Here is an 18,876-nt window from a genome sequence, read left to right as displayed (position 1 = left end):
TCCGCTTCCGGCCCCCTCGGGGCCGCTCTATCCCGCTGGGCCGCGCTTTGCAGGCTGGGCGCAGAGCAGACGAGCTGACCGGAAGTGCGGGGCCGCTCTGGCCCGCGCTCGCTGCTCTGGGAGGAGTGACGGCAGCGGCGGCTGTGAGGGAAGATGGCGGAGGCGGCGGCGGCGGTGCAGCAGCACCGGTTCTTTTGCCACAGCTGCAAGGGCGAGGTCAGCCCCAAGCTGCCGGTGAGCCCCGGGAAGGGAGGGCCGGAAATGAGGGAGCCCCGAGCGGGGAGGGCCGGGGGGAGAGCCCCGAACTGCCCGGGCGGGTGGAGGGACAGGGGATCCCCCAATGGCTCCCGGGGCCCCTGAGGGAGGGGTGACCTCCAGCCCCCGAAGTTGCTCCCTCATGGAACAGGACATCCCAAAAATCTGGAAAGGGACTGCGGGAATGTTCTGTTCCTGATGGAAATGGATCATTCCATAACCCTCGTCCCATCCTCATCCTGCTCTGCTCCACCGGCAGAATGGGGATTGTCCATTACCCCTAAATTATCCCAAAGAAAATGCAGGGAATTCTCCCAGTCCCAGGGAATAACCCCTGAAAATATCCCAGGAAAATTCCTGAGAATTATCCCAGGGAAAATGCAGGGAATTATCCCAAAGTAAATGCAGGGAATTATCACAGTTCCAGGGAATAATCCCAAGGAAAATGCAGGAAAGTATCCCAGGGAAAATCCAGGGAATTATCCCAAAGTAAATGCAAAGAATTATCCCAGGTTTTGGCAATGATCCCTGGAAATATCTCACAGAAAATCCAGGAAATTATCCCAGTTCTAGGAAATATCCCAGGGAAAATCCAGGGAATTATCCCATGAAAAATGCAGGAAACTATCCCAGTTCCTGGGAGTAATCCCAGGAAATATCCCAAGGAAAATGCAGGGAATTATCCCAGGAAAATTCAGGGAATTATCCCAGTTCCATGAAATATCCCAAGGAAAATCCCGGGAATTATCCCAGGAAAATGCAGAGAATCACCCCAGTTCCTGGGAATATCCCAAGGAAAATCCAGAGAATTATCCCAGGGAATATCCATGGAATTCTCCCAGTTTTAGGGAATAATCCCTGGAAATATCCCAGGGAAAATCCGGGCAATCTGCAGGATCCCACCCACCATCTGTCCCCTTTTCCCTCCCTGCAGAGTTATTTCTCCCAAAATTCCATTTTTATCTCTCTCCAGCTCCTGGGTGGCAAGCTGAGACTTTCCAGATGGACTCCAAGAGCAAAAATAGCCCAAAAATAAAAATATTCCAAAATTAAAAATATTCCAAAGCTCCCAGGGATGCAGCAGCATCCCACCTGCTGCTGGTGGTGGTGGTAAAATTTGATCCAACCCAAAAAAAAAATCTGATTTAAAACTCAGATTTGGATTTGGGAGGAATTCCCACAAAATCCACACTGAAAATTGAGGAATATTCCAGTTAAAAATCTGGGATTCCACAAAATCCACGCTGAAAATTGGGAAATATTCCAATACAAAATCTGGGATCCCACAAAATCCACGCTGAAAATTTGGGGAATATTCCAATTTAAAATCTGGGATCCCACGAAATCCACACTGAAAATTTGGGGAATATTCCAATTTAAAATCTGGGATCCCACAAAATCCACACTGAAAATTTGGGGAATATTCCAATTTAAAATCTGGGATCCCACAAAATCCACGCTGAAAATTGGAAATATTCCAGTAAAAAATCTGGGATTCTCCCAGTTCCTGGCATGTGGAGAGGGAAGATCCATGAGAATCTTTTTTTGGGGGATTTTTTGTTTATTCTGGGATAAAATTCTGGGAATGGGAACAGGAAAATTTTTATTCTTGGAAGGAATTTTGTTCCTTGCATCTGCAGTTGTGGTGCCCAAATTCCAGGGGATTTTCAGATTTTTTTTCAGATTTTTTTCAGGTTTTTTGTTGTTTTGAGCTGTTTGACATCCAGGATCAGGAATCTTCCTGAAGGGGAAAGATTTTTCTTTAGAATTTGAAATATTTTGGGATTAATTTTCATTATTTTTCCTTCCCAGGAATACACCTGCCCTCGCTGTGAGTCCGGCTTCATCGAGGAAGTCACTGATGATTCCAGGTACCAAAAATCCAGAGAAATTCAATTTATAACAAGGAGACTCCATGTAAAAAATGCCATTTTTTGCTCTTTTTTTGGATGTCTTTTTCCCCTTTTATTTTTTTCCAAAAAATAAATTTCTTTCCTTTTTTTGTCTTCTTGATATTTTTACCCTTTTTGGTCTTTTTTTTTCCCCTTTTTGATTTTTTTCTTACCCTTTTTAGTATTCCCAAAGAAAAAAAACTTTTTTTCCCCTAAAGAAAATAAAATTATTAATATTTTTAGTATTTAGGGGAAAAAAAACCCTTTCATTATTTTTTGTGGGGTTTTTTTTAACCTTTTTTTGGCCTTTTTTCGCCCTTTTTGATTTTTTTCTTACTCTTTTTCAAATTTAGGAGAACAAATCCTTTTTACTATTTTTTCTGTTTACCTCTTTTTTTATTTTTCCTTTTTTGATTTTTTTTTACCCTTTTTCATAATTAGCTAAAGAAACCAAAACACCTTTTTACTATTTTCTGTTTTTCTACTATTTTTGTCTTTTATTTTTCCCTTTTTTTGGTACTTTTTTCTTCCCTTTTTTGATTTTCTTTCTTACCTTTTTAAATATTTTAAAATATTTTAATATTTTGAAAATATAAACCATTTTAAATTTTTTTTTAATATAGTTTTCTCTTTTTTTTTCACCTCTTTTGGGGATATCTCAGCAAACACAGGAGGGGATTTGGGAATCTCAGGAGGGATTTTAGGAATTAATCCCTGCCCTCATTTTCTTCTTTTTCCCAGTTTTTTTGACAGCAATTCCCTGGATGACAGCCCCTCCTCTCAGTTCTCAGAGGTGAGTTTTCCTCCTTTTTCCTGAGAATTTCCAGGATTTTGGGGAATTTTAGGAGCCTAAAAATTGACATTTTGGGCACGAGAGGAAACAGGAGGATTGAGGGAAAATCCTGGGATTTTTTGGGAGATGCTCAGCCAAGTGAGGAGGTTTCTCCTGCTCCCAGATTTTCCAGAATATTTCCATTTTAAACTCCAGATTTGTAAGAAATCCACTCAATCCTGAGCCAGAAATGAGGTCACTAAATAAAATTCCAGTCTGGATCTTTTCTTCATGTTCTTCATCTGGATCCATTTATCCAAAATATTGCTTGGATATCAGCTTGGATCCTAGAAATTCCTGAGTTTCAGGGAGATCCTGATTTATCAGAAATTCCTGAATTTCAGGAGATCCTGATATCCCAGAAATTCCTGAGTTTCAGGGAGATCCTGATTTATCACAAATTCCTGAATTTCAGGAGATCCTGATATCCCAGAAATTCCTGAATTTCAGGGAGATCCTTATTTATCAGAAATTCCTGAGTTTCAGGGAGATCCTGATTTATCAGAAATTCCTGAATTTCAGGAGATCCTGATATCCCAGAAATTCCTGATTTTCTTCCCAAATTCCAGCCCTTGCAGAGAAGGAAAGACCCAACCCCACAACTTCCAGATTTTTGGGATTAGGAGCTCAGTGGCATCATTTGTCCCATTTTCCCCTTGTCTGTTATTATAATTTTGAAATTCAGGAGTTCTCAGGTAAAGATTTGGGAATAAATTCCTTAAAATAAATCCCACTGGAAATCCAGTGGGAAAAGTTGGGGTGTCCCAAAGCCTCAGGTTGTATCCAGGTAGGAATTTTTGGCTCCTCCCCCTGGGCACAGCATCACCCAATGGGATTCTGGGATTTTATCAACCACACAGTGACAATTAACACAATTAACAGAAAATATCTCCCCTGAAATATTAATTGTACAAGAGATAAATAACCTGCCCGATTAACAGCTGATAAGTGTTAATTAACTGTTAACGAGCCCCATCTGGTTTTCCCTGTGTTAATTTAGACAATTAACAGCTGATGGCTGTTCCACCTGGTTTTAGCAGTGTTAATTTTCACAATTAACAGCAGATGACTGTTTAACAATTAACAGCTGGTTTTAGCAGTCTTAATTTTCACAATTAACAGCAGATACCTGCTCCACCTGATTTTAGCAGTGTTAATTATCACAATTAACAGCAGATACCTGGATCTCTGTGTTAATTATCACAGTTACCAGCAGACACCTGAATTTCATTGCTAATTATCACAATGAACATCAGACACCTGGATTTCATTGTTAATTATCACCATTAACAGCAGATATTGATTTTCACAATTACCAGCAGACACCTGGATTTCAGTGTTAATTTTCACAATTAACCTCAGATACCTGGATTTCATTGCTAATTATCACAATAAACAGCAGACACCTGGATTTCACAGTGTTAATTATCACAATTACCAGCAGACACCTGAATTTCATTGCTAATTATCACAATGAACAGCAGACACCTGGATTCCAGTGTTAATTATCACAGTTAACCTCAGACACCTGGATTTCTGTGTTAATTATCACAATTACCAGCAGACACTTGGATTTCATTGCTAATTATCACAATTACCAGCAGACACCTGGATTTCAGTGTTAATTATCCCAATGAACATCAGACACCTGGATCTCAGTGTTGATTATCACAATTAACCTCAGACACCTGGATTTCAGTGTTAATTATCACAATTAACCCTAGATACCTCGATTTCATTGCTAGTTATCACAATTACCAGCAGACACCTGGATTTCATTGCTAATTATCACAATTACCAGCAGACACCTGGATTTCAGTGTTAATTATCACAATGAACATCAGACACCTGGATTTCAGTGTTAATTATCAGAATTACCAGCAGACACCTGGATTTCAGTGTTAATTATCAATGAACAGCAGACACCTGGATCTCATTGCTAATTACCACAATGAACAGCAGACACCTGGATTCCAGTGTTAATTATCACAATTACCAGCAGACACCTGGATTTCATTGCTAATTATCACAATTAACCTTAGACACCTGGATTTCTGTGTTAATTATCACAATTAACAGCAGATGTTGATTTTCACAATTACCAGCAGACACCTGGATTTCAGTGTTAATTATCACAATTAACCTTAGGTACCTGGTTTTCATTGCTAATTATCACAATTAACAGCAGATACCTGGATTTCAGTGTTAATTATCACAATTAACAGCAGATGTTGATTTTCACAATTACCAGCAGACACCTGGATCTCATTGCTAATTATCACAATGAACAGCAGACATCTGAATTTCATTGCTAATTATCACAATGAACAGCAGACACCTGGATTTCAGTATTGATTATCACAGTTACCAGCAGACACCTGGATTTCAGTGTTAATATCACAATTAACACAGACACCTGGATCTCATTGCTAATTACCCCAATTAACCCCATCCCTGCCAGCTCAATCCCAGCCTGACCCCTCTCTCTCACAGCTCTGGGACCACCTGGACCACGCCATGTTCTTCCCGGACTGGCGGCCCCTGCTGAGCAGCGGCTCCCTGGACGCAGAGCCCCGGGACGGGGACCGGGGGGAGCTGTGGGGTCCCGGCCGCCCCCCCCGGCTGCCGATGCCCCGCCGGTACCGGGCCCGGGGCAGCTCCCGGCCCGAGCGCTCGCCGGCCATCGAGGGGTGAGCGGGGTCTGGGGGGCACCGTCAGAAAGTGGTTCAGTAACGGGTGTGGGGGGTGGAAACCAGCATGGGATGGGGTGGGTGAGATCTGATATAGAGTGGGAATAAACAGCATGGGATGGTGGGTGGGTGAGCTGATATAGAGTGTAAAAAACCAGCATGGGATGGGTGAGTGAGCTCTGATATAGAGTGTAAAAAACCAGCATGGGATGGGTGAGTGGGGTCTGGGGGAAAGGGGTCTGGAGTGGGAATGAACAGCGTGGGATGGGTGGGTGGGATCTGATATAGAGTGTGGAAACCAGCATGGGATGGTGTGTGAACTCTGATATGGAGTGTAAAAAACCAGCATGGGGTGGGTGAGTGGGCTCTGACATAGAGTGCAAAAAAACCAACAATGAAAGGGGTGAGTGAGATCTGATATAGAGTGGGAAAAACCAGCATGGGATGGGGTGGGGGAGATCTGATCTAGAGTGGAAATAAACAGCATGGGATGGGTGAGTGAGCTCTGATCTGGAGTGGGAAAAACCAGCATGGGATGGGGTGGGTGAGATCTGATATAGAGTGTGGAAACCAGCATGGGATGGGTGAGTGAGCTCTGACATAGAGTGCAAAAAAACCAACAATGAAAGGGGTTAGTGAGATCTGATATAGAGTGGGAATAAACAGCATGGGATGAGTGAGTGGGGTCTGGGGGGAAAGGGATCTGGAGTGGGAATAAACAGCATGGGATGGTGAGTGGGATCTCATATAGAGTGTAAAAAACCAGCATGGGATGGGTGTGTGAGCTCTGATCTAGAGTGGGAAAAACCAACATGGGATGGTGAGTGAGCTCTGAGGTGGAGTGTGGAAAACCAACAATGAAAGGGGTGAGTGAGATCTGCTGGGAAAGTGATATAGAGTGGAAATAAACAGCATGGGATGGGTGAGTGAGATCTGATATAGAGTGTGGAAAACCAACAATGAAAGGGGTGAGTGAGCTGTGATATAGAGTGTAAAAAACCAGCATGGAAAGGGGTGAGGGAGATCTGTGGCATGGCACCATCAAAAACTGGTTCAGTAACTGATGTGGGGTGTGCAAACCAGCATGGGATGGGTGAGTGAGCTCTGATATAGAGTGTGGAAAACAGCATGGGATGGGTGAGTGGGGTCTGGGGGGAAAGGGGGCTGGAGTGGGAATAAACAGCATGGGATGGTGGGTGGGATCTGATATAGAGTGGAAATAAACAGCATGGGATGGGTGAGTGAGATCTGATCTGGAGTGCAAAAAAACCAACAATGAAAGGGGTGAGTGAGCTCTGATATAGAGTGGGAAAAACAGCATGGGATGGGGTGGGTGAGACCTGATCTAGAGTGGGAATAAACAGCATGGGATGGTGGGTGGGGTCTGATATAGAGTGTGGAAACCAGCATGGGATGGGTGAGTGGGCTCTGATATAGAGTGCAAAAAAACCAACAATGAAAGGGGTGAGTGAGATCTGATATAGAGTGTGAAAAACCAGTATGGGATGGTGAGTGGGATCTGTGGGAAAGTGATATAGAGTGTAAAAACCAGCATGGAATGGGGTGTGTGAACTCTGATATATCAGAGTGTAAAAAACCAGCATGGGATGGGGTGAGTGAGCTCTGATCTGGAGTGGGAAAAACCAGCATGGGATGGGTGAGTGAGCTCTAGATCAGAGTGCAAAAAAACCAACAATGAAAGGGGTGAGTGAGTTCTGATCTAGAGTGGGAATAAACAGCATGGGATGGTGAGTGAGATCTGATCTAGAGTGTGAAAAACCAGCATGGGATGGGTGAGTGGGCTCTGATATAGAGTGCAAAAAACCAACAATGAAAGGGGTGAGTGAGCTCTGATCTAGAATGGAAATAAACAGCATGGGATGGTGAGTGAGCTCTGATCTGGAGTGGGAAAAACCAGCATGGGATGGGGTGAGTGAGCTCTGCTGGGAAACTCTGATCTAGAGTGTGAAAATCCAGCATGGGATGGGTGAGTGAGATCTGATATAGAGTGTGGAAACCAGCATGGGATGGGTGAGTGAGCTCTGATCTAGAGTGCAAAAAAACCAACAATGAAAGGGGTGAGTGAGATCTGATCTGGAGTGGGAATAAACAGCATGGGATGGGTGAGTGGGGTCTGGGGGGAAAGGGATCTGGAGTGGGAATAAACAGCATGGGATGGTGGGTGGGATCTGATATAGAATGGAAATAAACAGCATGGAATGGGTGGGTGAGCTCTGATCTAGAGTGCAAAAAAACCCACAATGAAAGGGGTGAGTGAGATCTGCTGGGTGTCAGGATCTGCTCTATGAACAAGGGTGGTGATGGTTCAATAACTGATCTGGAATGCAAAAACACCAGCATGGAATTGGTGAGGGAGCTCTGCTGGAAAAGTGATCTAGAGTGCAAAAACACCAATGGGGAATGGGGTCAGTGAGCTCTTCTGGGTGTCACAATCTGCTCTACAAACTCTGATCTAGAGTGTGAAAAACCAACATGGAAAGGGGTGAGTGAGCTCTGTTGGGTGGCACCATCAAAAACAGGAGTGGTGATGGTTCAATAACTGATCTGGAGTGTAAAAAAACCAGCAATGAAAGGGGTGAGGGAGCTCTGTTGGGTGTCAGGATCTGCTCGAAAAATTCTGATCTAGAGTGCAAAAAAACCAACATGGAAAGGGGTGAGTGAGCTCTGCTGGGTGTCCCACCATGGAAAGGGCATTGCATCATCAATCAAAATAAATGCACCTTTATTGAATGGCCACAGTAAATGTGTTAAAGGAATTGGGGGAAAAGGAAAAGAATAGGAAAGAGAAATTTGGTATAGCTACCAAATGTAGAGAGACCAAGGGTTTTGTCCCACACCTGCTGGCTGTGTCTATTTTGGAGCTTTCTCCAGGGATTTTCACAGCCATTCCTGCTTTTCCTGCCCTTTATTTCCTCCCACCATTTATTCCCTCACTGAACTCACCCTTCCCTCCTTCCCCAGGATAATCCAGCAGATCTTCGCCGGCTTTTTCGCCAACTCGGCCGTTCCTGGCTCACCACACCCCTTCTCCTGGTGAGTGATCTCCCAGCAGGGAATCCCAGCCAGCCTTGGGAATTTGGGAATTTGGGAATTTGGGAATTGTGTGCCATTGTGTGTTGGAGATTTTTTCAGGGATGGCTTAGAAGGCAGCTGTGAGGAGCAGATGCTCACAGCCTGTTTCTGTGAACAGCAGAGGTTCTCAGGTTATTTTTAATTACAGGTAAAAGTGACAAACATGAAGGCCTTGAGAGCCTTGCACATCAGAGTTCTCAGGCAGCTTTCTCATAACAAGTGGATGTTCTACCTTTGGCTGTTTTGGGAAAGCAAGAATAGTTTTGAGAACCCAAATCTTGGTATTGGAAACATAAGGAGGGGTTGGTGTGTTATCTCTGACCTGTTGTGAGCTCAGATTTTGCAATATGCATGAAGTGAATTAACACTGTTATAAAAGGTGTCTGATTGATGAATAAAGTGGAATTGATGCTGAGCAACGCAAGTTGGGTCGTCTCCCCTCCAACTTCAATAATTAAATTGTGGCCTGTCCCGTTGGCAGGAGCGGGATGCTGCACTCCAGCCCCGGCGATTACGCGTGGGGACAGAGCGGCCTCGACGCCATCGTCACCCAGGTCAGTGCCACGGCCACGGCCCCTGCAAAAATCACTTTATTTTTACCCAGCATTGAAGCTGAGAAGCCTCAGAGAAATGAAAACCAATCATCTGATTGGCTTCTGCTGTGTTTTGCTGCTTGGAGATTGTCTGGTTGGTTTCATGTAAATTGTTTTGGCTTCATAACCAATGAAGAGAGAGTCAGGAATTTTCATTATCAGTCTTTGTAGCCTTCTGTCTGCATCCTTTATTCTTTAGTGTAATTTAGTACAACATTCTTTAATATAATATAAAATCACAGAATAATGAAGAACACAGGGTCAGATGCAGGTTTGAATGGGAATAATAATTAAAAAAAAATAAATTATAAACTCAACTGGGCGCTTTTAGTGGGAACTATCCCATGCCTAATAATGGGAATAACCCCATCCCTTTTAATGGGAATTAACCCATTCGTTTTAATGGGAATAATGGGAATTAACCCATTCCTTTTAATGGGAATAATGGGAATAACGCCATCGCTTTTAATGGGAATAACCCATCCTTTTTAATGGGAATAATGGGAATAACCCATCCCTTTTAATAGGAATAATGGGAATTAACCCATTCCTATTAATGGGAATAACCCCATCCCTTTTAATGGGAATTACCCCATCCCTTTTAATAGGAATAATGGGAATTAACCCATCCCTTTTAATGGGAATTAGCCCATCCCTTTTAATGGGAATTAGCCCATTCCTATTAATGGGAATTAACCCATTCCTTTTAATGGGAATTAACCCATCCCTTTTAATGTGAATAAACCCATCCCTTTTAATGGAAATAATGGGAATTAATCCATTCCTTTTAATGGGAATAATGGGAATTAACCCATTCCTTTTAATGGGAATAATGGGAATTAACCCATTCCTTTTAATGGGAATTAACCCATCCCTTTTAATGGGAATTAGCCCATTCCTTTTAATGGGAATAATGGGAATAAACCCATCCTTTTTAATGGGAATTAACCCATCCCTTTTAATGTGAATAAACCCATCCCTTTTAATGGGAATAATGGGAATTAACCCATCCCTTTTAATGGGAATAGCCCATCCCTTTTAATGGGAATAACCCATCCCTTTTAATGGGAATAATGGGAATAACGCCATCGCTTTTAATGGGAATAACCCATCCTTTTTAATGGCAATAATGGGAATTAACGCATTCCTTTTAATGGGAATAATGGGAATTAACCCATCCCTTTTAATGGTAATTAACCCATTCCTTTTAATGGAAATAATGGGAATTAACCCATTCCTTTTGATGGGAATAATGGGAATTAACCCATCCCTTTTAATGGGAATGATAGGAGTAACCCATCCCTTTTAATGGGAATAACCCATCCCTTTTAATGGGAATAATGGGAATAACGCCATCGCTTTTAATGGGAATTAACCCATCCTTTTTAATGGGAATAATGGGAATTAACCCATTCCTTTTAATGGGAATAATGGGAATAAACCCATCCTTTTTAATGGGAATAACCCATTCCTTTTAATGGGAATAATGGGAATAACGCCATCGCTTTTAATGGGAATAACCCATCCTTTTTAATGGGAATAATGGGAGTTAACCCATTCCTTTTAATGGAAATAATGGGAATTAACCCATCCCTTTTAATGGGAATTAACTCATTCCTTTTAATGGGAATAATGGGAATAAACCCATCCTTTTTAATGGGAATAATGGGAATAACCCATCCCTTTTAATGGGAATTAACCCATCCCTTTTAATGTGAATAAACCCATTCCTTTTAATGGGAATTACCCCATCCATTTTAATGGGAATTAACCCATTCCTGTTAATGGGAATAATGGGAATTAACCCATTCCTTTTAATGGGAATAATGGGAATAAACCCATCCTTTTTAATGGGAATAACCCATCCCTTTTAATGGGAATAATGGGAATAACCCATTCCTTTTAATGGGAATTAGCCCATTCCTATTAATGGGAATAAACCCATCCCTTTTAATGGGAATGATAGGAATAATCCATCCCTTTTAATGTGAATAAACCCATTCCTATTAATGGGAATAACCCCATCCCTTTTAATGGGAATTAACCCATCCCTTTTAATGTGAATAAACCCATCCCTTTTAATAGGAATAATGGGAATTAACCCATCCCTTTTAATGGGAATAACCCATCCCTTTTAATGGGAATAATGGGAATAGCCCATCCCTTTTAATGGGAATTACCCCATCCCTTTTAATGGGAATTAACCCATCCCTTTTAATGGGAATAACCCATCCCTTTTAATGGGAATAACCCATTCCTTTTAATGGGAATTACCCCATCCATTTTAATGGCAATAATGGGAATTAACCCATCCCTTTTAATGGGAATAACCCATCCCTTGTAATGGCAATATTGGGCCTCTCCACATGAGCCCCAGGGCCCAGCCCTCTCCTGAGCGTGGCTTTCCCCCCTGCGCAGCTGCTGGGCCAGCTGGAGAACACGGGCCCGCCCCCGGCAGACAAGGAGAAGATCTCGTCGCTGCCGACGGTGCCGGTGACACAGGAACAAGTGGGTGGGTGCCTCCATCCATCCCCCCCATCCCACCCTGAGCTCCCCCATTTCCATTCTGTACCCCTGGAACTGGGCTGGGGGCTCTCTGTACCCCCTGTGGGCTTCGGTTCTCCCAGGAACCTTGGGGCTCCAGTGTTCTCCAGAGGGTGTGGGGAGTTCTGAAAGGGGCCGTGCTGACTCTTCCCCTCCCCATGATGGTTTTTGTCCCCTCCCCATGATGGTTTTTGTCCCCTCCCCATGATGATTTTCCCCTCTCCATGATGGTTTTTGTCCCCTCCCCATGATGATTTCCCCCTCCCCATGATGGTTTCCCTGATTCCCAGCAGGAATTCCTCGCTCCCTGCTCCATCTCCCGCCCCCCCCGTTTCCCCGCCCCCCTCTCTGTCTCCACCCCCTCTCTGGCCCGTCCCTCCCTCACCTCTGGCCCCGCCCCCTCTCTCTATGCCCCGCCCCTCCCTCACCTCTGGCCCTGCCCCCTCTCTGGCCCCGCCCCCCTACTGCCCCAGCCCCCCCTCTGGCCCCGCCCTCTCTCTGGCCCTGCCCCCTCTGTCTGGCCCGTCCCTCCCTCACCTCTGGCCCCGCCCCCTCTCTGCCCCGCCCCTCCCTCTCTGGCCCTGCCCCTCTCTCTGGCCCCGCCCCCCTCTCTTGCCCCGCCCCCTCTCTTGCCCCGCTCTCTCTCTGCCCCGCCCCTCCCTCTCTGGCCCTGCCCCTCTCTCTGGCCCCGCCCCCCTCTCTTGCCCCGCCCCCTCTCTTGCCCCGCTCTCTCTCTGCCCCGCCCCTCCCTCACCTCTGGCCCTGCCCCCTCTCTGCTCCGCCCCTCTCTGGCCCTGCCCCCTCTCTGGCCCCGCCCCCTCTCTCTGGCCCCGCCCCCTGACCGCTGCCCCGTTTCGGTCCCCAGACACGGGGCTGGAGTGCCCGGTGTGCAAGGAGGATTACACCGTGGCCGAGCACGTCCGGCAACTCCCCTGCAACCACGTCTTCCACAGCAGCTGCATCGTGCCCTGGCTCGAGCTGGTAAGGTCCCAAAAAACCCATTTTCATCATATTTTATCTTTTTTTTGTTACAAAGTTTAGAGATGGAATTTTAAGTTTGAATTCAAATGTTATTCTTATCTCTATTATATATATTCAGTATATTACCTGTGTTGTATGTGGAGTTCTGCAGTAGCTGCAAAATAAACCAAACCCTAATTTTCTCTCTATGGTTTTTTAAGGATAAACTGCCCAATTAAGAATTGACATTTAAATTGTTTTTATTTTTAACCTAATAACTCATCACCCCAATCCCGCAATGCGGACTTTTCTAACTAATTATTTCTCACTAATTATTATGTCTAACTACTCAAACTTATGAAGAAGAAAATGAAAAACCTCCTAAAACTAAACTAAATTAAGTGTCCTAAAACTTCTATTTTGCCTTATAAAATTCCTTCATTTTAAAGCCTTAAATTCAGATTTTTCCCCCCTCCCCAGCACGACACGTGCCCGGTGTGCAGGAAGAGCCTCAAGGGGGAATTAAATAATTATATAATAGCAAAACCCATGAAGAAGAAAGCGAAAAAATTCCTAAAAATAAAATCAATTAACTGCCCTACAATTTCTATTTTACCTTATAAAATTGCTGCATTTTAAAGCCTTAAATTCAGATTTTCCCTCCCCAGCACGACACGTGCCTGGTGTGCAGGAAGACCCCAAATGGGGAATGAAATAATTATATAATACTAAAACCCATGAAGAGGAAAGTGAAAAACCTCCTAAAACTAAACTCAACTAACTGCCCTACAATTTCTATTCTGCCTTATAAAATTCCTTCATTTTAAAGCCTTAAATTCAGATTTTTTTCCCTCCCCAGCACAACACGTGCCCGGTGTGCAGGAAGAGCCTCAAGGGGGAATCAGATAATTATATCATTATATAATACTGCTCAAAATCATGAAGAAGAAAGTGAAAAACTTCCTAAAACTAAACTCAACTAACTGCCCTACAATTTCTATTTGGCCTTAGAAATATTACTTCATTTTAAAACTTTAAATTCAAATTTTCCCTTCCCAGCACGACACGTGCCCGGTGTGCAGGAAGAGCCTCAAGGGGGAATTAAATAATTATATAATACTAAAACTCACAAAGAAGAAAGTGAAAAAATTCCTAAAAATTACCTAAACTAACTGCCCTACAATTTCTATTTTGCCTTATAAAATTGCTGCATTTTAAAACCTTAAATTCAAATTTTCCCTCCCCAGCACGACACGTGCCCGGTGTGCAGGAAGAGCCTCAAGGGGGAATTAAATAATTATATAATACTAAAACTCATTAAGAAGAAAGTTAAAAACCTCCTAAAACTAAACTCAACTAACTGCCCTACAATTTCTATTTTGCCTTATAAAATTGCTGCATTTTAAAACCTTAAATTGAGATTTCCCCCCCCCCAGCACGACACGTGCCCGGTGTGCAGGAAGAGCCCAAAGGGGGAATTAAATAATTATATAATACTAAAACCCATGAAGAAGAAAGTGAAAAACCTCCTAAAACTAAACTCAACTAACTGCCTTACAATTTCTATTTGGCCTTATAAATATTTCTTCATTTTAAAGCCTTAAATTCAGATTTTTCCCCCCTCCCCAGCACGACACGTGCCCGGTGTGCAGGAAGAGCCTGAAGGGGGAATCAGATAATATATCATTATATAATATTGCTCAAAATCATGAAGAGGAAAGTGAAAAGCTTCCTAAAAATAAACTAAACTAACTGCCCTACAATTTCTATTTTGCTTAGAAACATTACTTCATTTTAAAACCTTAAATTCAAATTTTCCCTCCCCAGCACGACACGTGTCCAGTGTGCAGGAAGAGCCTCAAGGGGGAATTAAATAATTATATAATACTAAAACTCATAAAGAAGAAAATTAAAAACTTCTAAAACTAAACTCAACTAACTGCCCTAAAATTTCTATTTTGCCTTAAAAATATTACTTCATTTTAAATCCTTAAATTCAGATTTTTCCCCCCCTCCCCAGCACGACACGTGCCCGGTGTGCAGGAAGAGCCTCAAGGGGGAATTAAATAATTATATAATAACAAAACCCATGAAGACGAAAGTGAAAAACCTCCTAAAACTAAACTCAACTAACTGCCCTACAATTTCTATTTTGCCTTATAAAATTACTTCATTTTAAAATCTTAAATTGAGATTTCCCCCCCCAGCACGACACGTGTCCAGTGTGCAGGAAGAGCCTCAAGGGGGAATTAAATAATTATGCAATTATATAATTATTTAGTACTACTCAAACTCATGAAGAAGAAAGTGAAAAACTTACTCAACTAACCTTCCTAAAACTTCTATTTTGCCTTATAAATATTACTTTATTTTAAAACCTTAAATTCAGATTTTTGCCCCCCCAGCACGACACGTGTCCGGTGTGCAGGAAGAGCCTCGAGGGGAATCAGATAATTATATAATAGCAAAACCCATGAAGAAGAGAGTGAAAAAATTCCTAAAAATTACCTAAACTAACTGCCCTACAATTTCTACTTTGCCTTATAAAATTGCTTCATTTTAAAGCCTTAAATTCAAATTTTCCCTCCCCAGCACGACACGTGCCCGGTGTGCAGGAAGAGTCTCAAGGGGAAATTAAATAATTATATAATACTAAAACTCATAAAGAAAAAAGTGAAAAAATTCCTAAAAATTACCTAAACTAACTGCCCTACAATTTCTATTTTGCCTTAGGAATATTACTTCATTTTAAAACCTTAAATTCAGATTTTCCCTCCCCAGCACGACACGTGCCCGGTGTGCAGGAAGAGCCTCGAGGGGGAATTAAATAATTATATAATACTAAAACTCACAAAGAAGAAAGTGAAAAAATTCCTAAAAATTACCTACACTAACTGCCCTACAATTTCTATTTTGCCTTATAAAATTACTTCATTTTAAAGCCTTAAATTCAGATTTTTGCCCGTGTCCGGTGTGCAGGAAGAGCCCAAAGGGGGAGTTAGATAATTATACAATTATATAATTATTTCTAACTACTCAAACTCATGAAGAAGAAAGAGAGAAACTTCCTAAAACTAAACTCAACTAACTGCCCTACAATTTCTATTTTGCCTTATAAAATTGCTGCATTTTAAAACCTTAAATTGAGATTTTTTCCCCCTCCCCAGCACGACACGTGTTCGGTGTGCAGGAAGAGTCTCAAAGGGGGAATGAAATAATTATATAATAGCAAAACCCATGAAGAAGAAAGTGAAAAAATTCCTAAAAATTACCTAAACTAACTGCCCTACAATTTCTATTTGGCCTTATAAATATTGCTTCATTTTAAAACCTTAAATTCAGATTTTCCCCCCTCCCCAGCACGACACGTGTCCGGTGTGCAGGAAGAGCCTCGAGGGGGAATTAAATAATTATATAATACCAAAACCCATAAAGAAAAAAGTGAAAAAATTCCTAAAAATTACCTAAACTAACTGCCCTACAATTTCTATTTTACCTTATAAAATTCCTTCATTTTAAAACCTTAAATTCAGATTTTTCCCCTCCCCAGCACGACACGTGCCCGGTGTGCAGGAAGAGCCTCAAGGGCGAAGATTCCAGCCGGCAAATCCCCAACGCCGACGCCTCCGACAGCCCCGTGCAGGAGAGATGGACATTCTGACCCTCCTGGCCAAGGTTCTGCCGCCTTCCAGAAGGTTCCAGGGCCGTCCCAGCTCCAGGTGTGCGTTGAGAATTCCACCAGACCCCCCCCCATAGCAGGAATTGGGGGGCCCCATTCAGGATCACAGCACCGAGCGCTCTTCTCCCAGGAATTTCTCCTTCTGCTCCACGGAATTGCCTCGTTAGCCCGAAATTGGGAAGGTTTTTGGGAGTGTTTTGGTTTCATTTTTTTTTTTTTTGTATCAGAAAAGGTTTAAATTTTGGTTTTTCCAGTAAGGGCCCGTTCCAAAGAGGGGTTGCATCCCCTTGTAGGCTTTGCTGGAAAAAGGTTGGGATAAAAAAAGGGGATTTTGGGGATTTTCCTGCACTCCAGGAGATTGGAGTTGGAGCCACGAGAGATTTTATTGCCCCAGGTTGGGATGGGAGCCTTGGGGGGCTGTGGAATCATGGCAGGGGAAGGAGGAAGGTTCTGGAAGCCTCTGTGGTCCCGGAGGGGTCAGGGATGTTCTCAGCAGGGTTTTGGTCTCATCCTGGACAATTTTTGGGGTTGATTGGGGTTTTTTTGGGACCCTTTTCCACATTGCCCCAGGTGTGTCCAAAGCTCCCCGAGCCCCCCACGAGTCATTCCAGGCAGGAATTGTGGAATTATTATGGAATTATTATGGAATTATGGACCATTCCCTTGGCAAACCCCCACCCTCCCCATAACTTAAGGAAACTCTTGATTTTTCCTCATTGTTTTCAGAGTTTGGTTTGGTTTTTTGTTGGTTTTTTTTTCCATTTCCTGGGATTTTTCCAGGTGAATCCTGGGATTTTTCCTCGTGGTACCCACGGGCAGCCCTGGGGGGGCTTTGTGACCCCACCCTGGTGTTGGGGGGGAAAAGTTCCCAAAGCCCTCGGGCTCGGTGGCTCCGCGGCCACGTGGATTCAATCCCTGATTTTCTTTGCTCTTCCGTCCAATAAAGGCCTTTCTCAAAGAATCCCCTTTCTCAATTAATGAATTCCCTTTCTCAAAGAATTCCCTTTCTCAGTTAATGAATTCCCTTTCTCAGTGAATTCCCATTCCCAATGAATTCCCTTTCTCAAAGAATCCCCTTTCTCAATGAATTAATTCCCTTTCTCAATTAATGAATTCCCTTTCCCAATTAATTCCCTTTCTGAATTAATGAATTCCCTTTCTCAGTTAATGAATTCCCTTTTTCAGTGAATTCCCTTTCTCAAAGAATTCCCATTCTCAAAGAATGAATTCCCTTTCCCAATTAATTCCCTTTCCCAATTAATTCCCTTTCTCAGTGAATGAATTCCCTTTCTCAATTAAAGAATTCCCTTTCTCAAAGAATTAATTCCCTTTCTCAAAGAATTCCCTTTCTCAATTAAAGAATTCCCTTTCTCAATTAATGAATTCCCTTTCTCAATGAATTAATTCTCTTTCTCAGTGAATTCCCATTCCCAATTAATTCCCTTTCCCAATTAATTCCCTTTCTCAATTAATGAATTCCCTTTCCCAAAGAATTCCCATTCTCAAAGAATGAATTCCCTTTCCCAATTAATTCCCTTTCCCAATTAATTCCCATTCTCAATGAATGAATTCCCTTTCTCAATGAATTAATTCCCTTTCTCAATTAATGAATTCCCTTTCTCAATTAATGAATTCCCTTTCCCAAAGAATTCCCTTTCTCAAAGAATGAATTCCCTTTCCCAGTGAATTCTCTTTCCCAATTAATTCCCTTTCTCAATGAATTAATTCCCTTTCTCAGTGAATTCCCATTCCCAAAGAATTCCCTTTCTCAAAGAATTCCCTTTCTCAATTAAAGAATTCCCTTTCTCAATTAATTAATTCCCTTTCTCAAAGAATTAATTCCCTTTCTCAAAGAATTCCCATTCTCAATTAATGAATTCCCTTTTTCGGTGAATTCCCTTTCTCAAAGAATTCCCTTTCTCAATTAAAGAATTCCCATTCTCAATTAATGAATTCCCTTTCTCAATGAATTAATTCCCTTTCTCAGTGAATTCCCATTCCCAATGAATTCCCTTTCTCAAAGAATCCCCTTTCTCAATGAATTAATTCCCTTTCTCAATTAATGAATTCCCATTCTCAATTAATGAATTCCCTTTCCCAATTAATGAATTCCCTTTCCCAAAGAATTCCCATTCTCAAAGAATGAATTCCCTTTCCCAATTAATTCCCTTTCCCAATTAATTCCCTTTCTCAATTAATGAATTCCCTTCTCGAAGAATTCCCGTTCCCAATGAATTCCCTTTCTCAGTGAATTCCTTTTCTCAATTAATGAATTCCCATTCCCAAAGAATTCCCTTTCTCAATAAATCCCCATTCCCAATAAATCCCCATTCCCAAC

The 18,876-nt window shown here is 42.4% G+C and overlaps 1 protein-coding gene across 2 annotated transcripts; it reads left to right on the top strand.

Moving 5' to 3' along the window:
- The first annotated feature begins 72 nt into the window (after positions 1-72).
- RNF115 (ring finger protein 115) lies at positions 73-17,499 on the top strand. Of its 2 annotated transcripts, none has more exons than XM_074529326.1 (9): positions 73-216; positions 2,068-2,126; positions 2,889-2,940; positions 5,473-5,669; positions 8,652-8,723; positions 9,244-9,316; positions 11,774-11,867; positions 12,765-12,880; positions 16,410-17,499. In XM_074529326.1, the coding sequence occupies exons 1-9, from the start codon at positions 154-156 to the stop codon at positions 16,518-16,520; spliced, it is 837 nt and encodes a 278-aa protein (XP_074385427.1). In that variant the 5' UTR covers positions 73-153; the 3' UTR covers positions 16,521-17,499. The 2 variants fall into 2 exon arrangements, with proteins under 2 accessions (XP_074385427.1, XP_074385426.1); XM_074529325.1 differs by having other exon boundaries at positions 76-234.
- The last annotated feature ends 1,377 nt before the right edge of the window (positions 17,500-18,876 follow it).

The sequence above is a fragment of the Zonotrichia albicollis genome, chromosome 30 (assembly GCF_047830755.1).
Source record: "Zonotrichia albicollis isolate bZonAlb1 chromosome 30, bZonAlb1.hap1, whole genome shotgun sequence".
Classification (NCBI taxonomy): domain Eukaryota; kingdom Metazoa; phylum Chordata; class Aves; order Passeriformes; family Passerellidae; genus Zonotrichia; species Zonotrichia albicollis.
The sequence above is the reverse complement of the archived record's forward strand: the minus strand, read 5'-3'. Positions and strand labels throughout refer to the sequence as shown.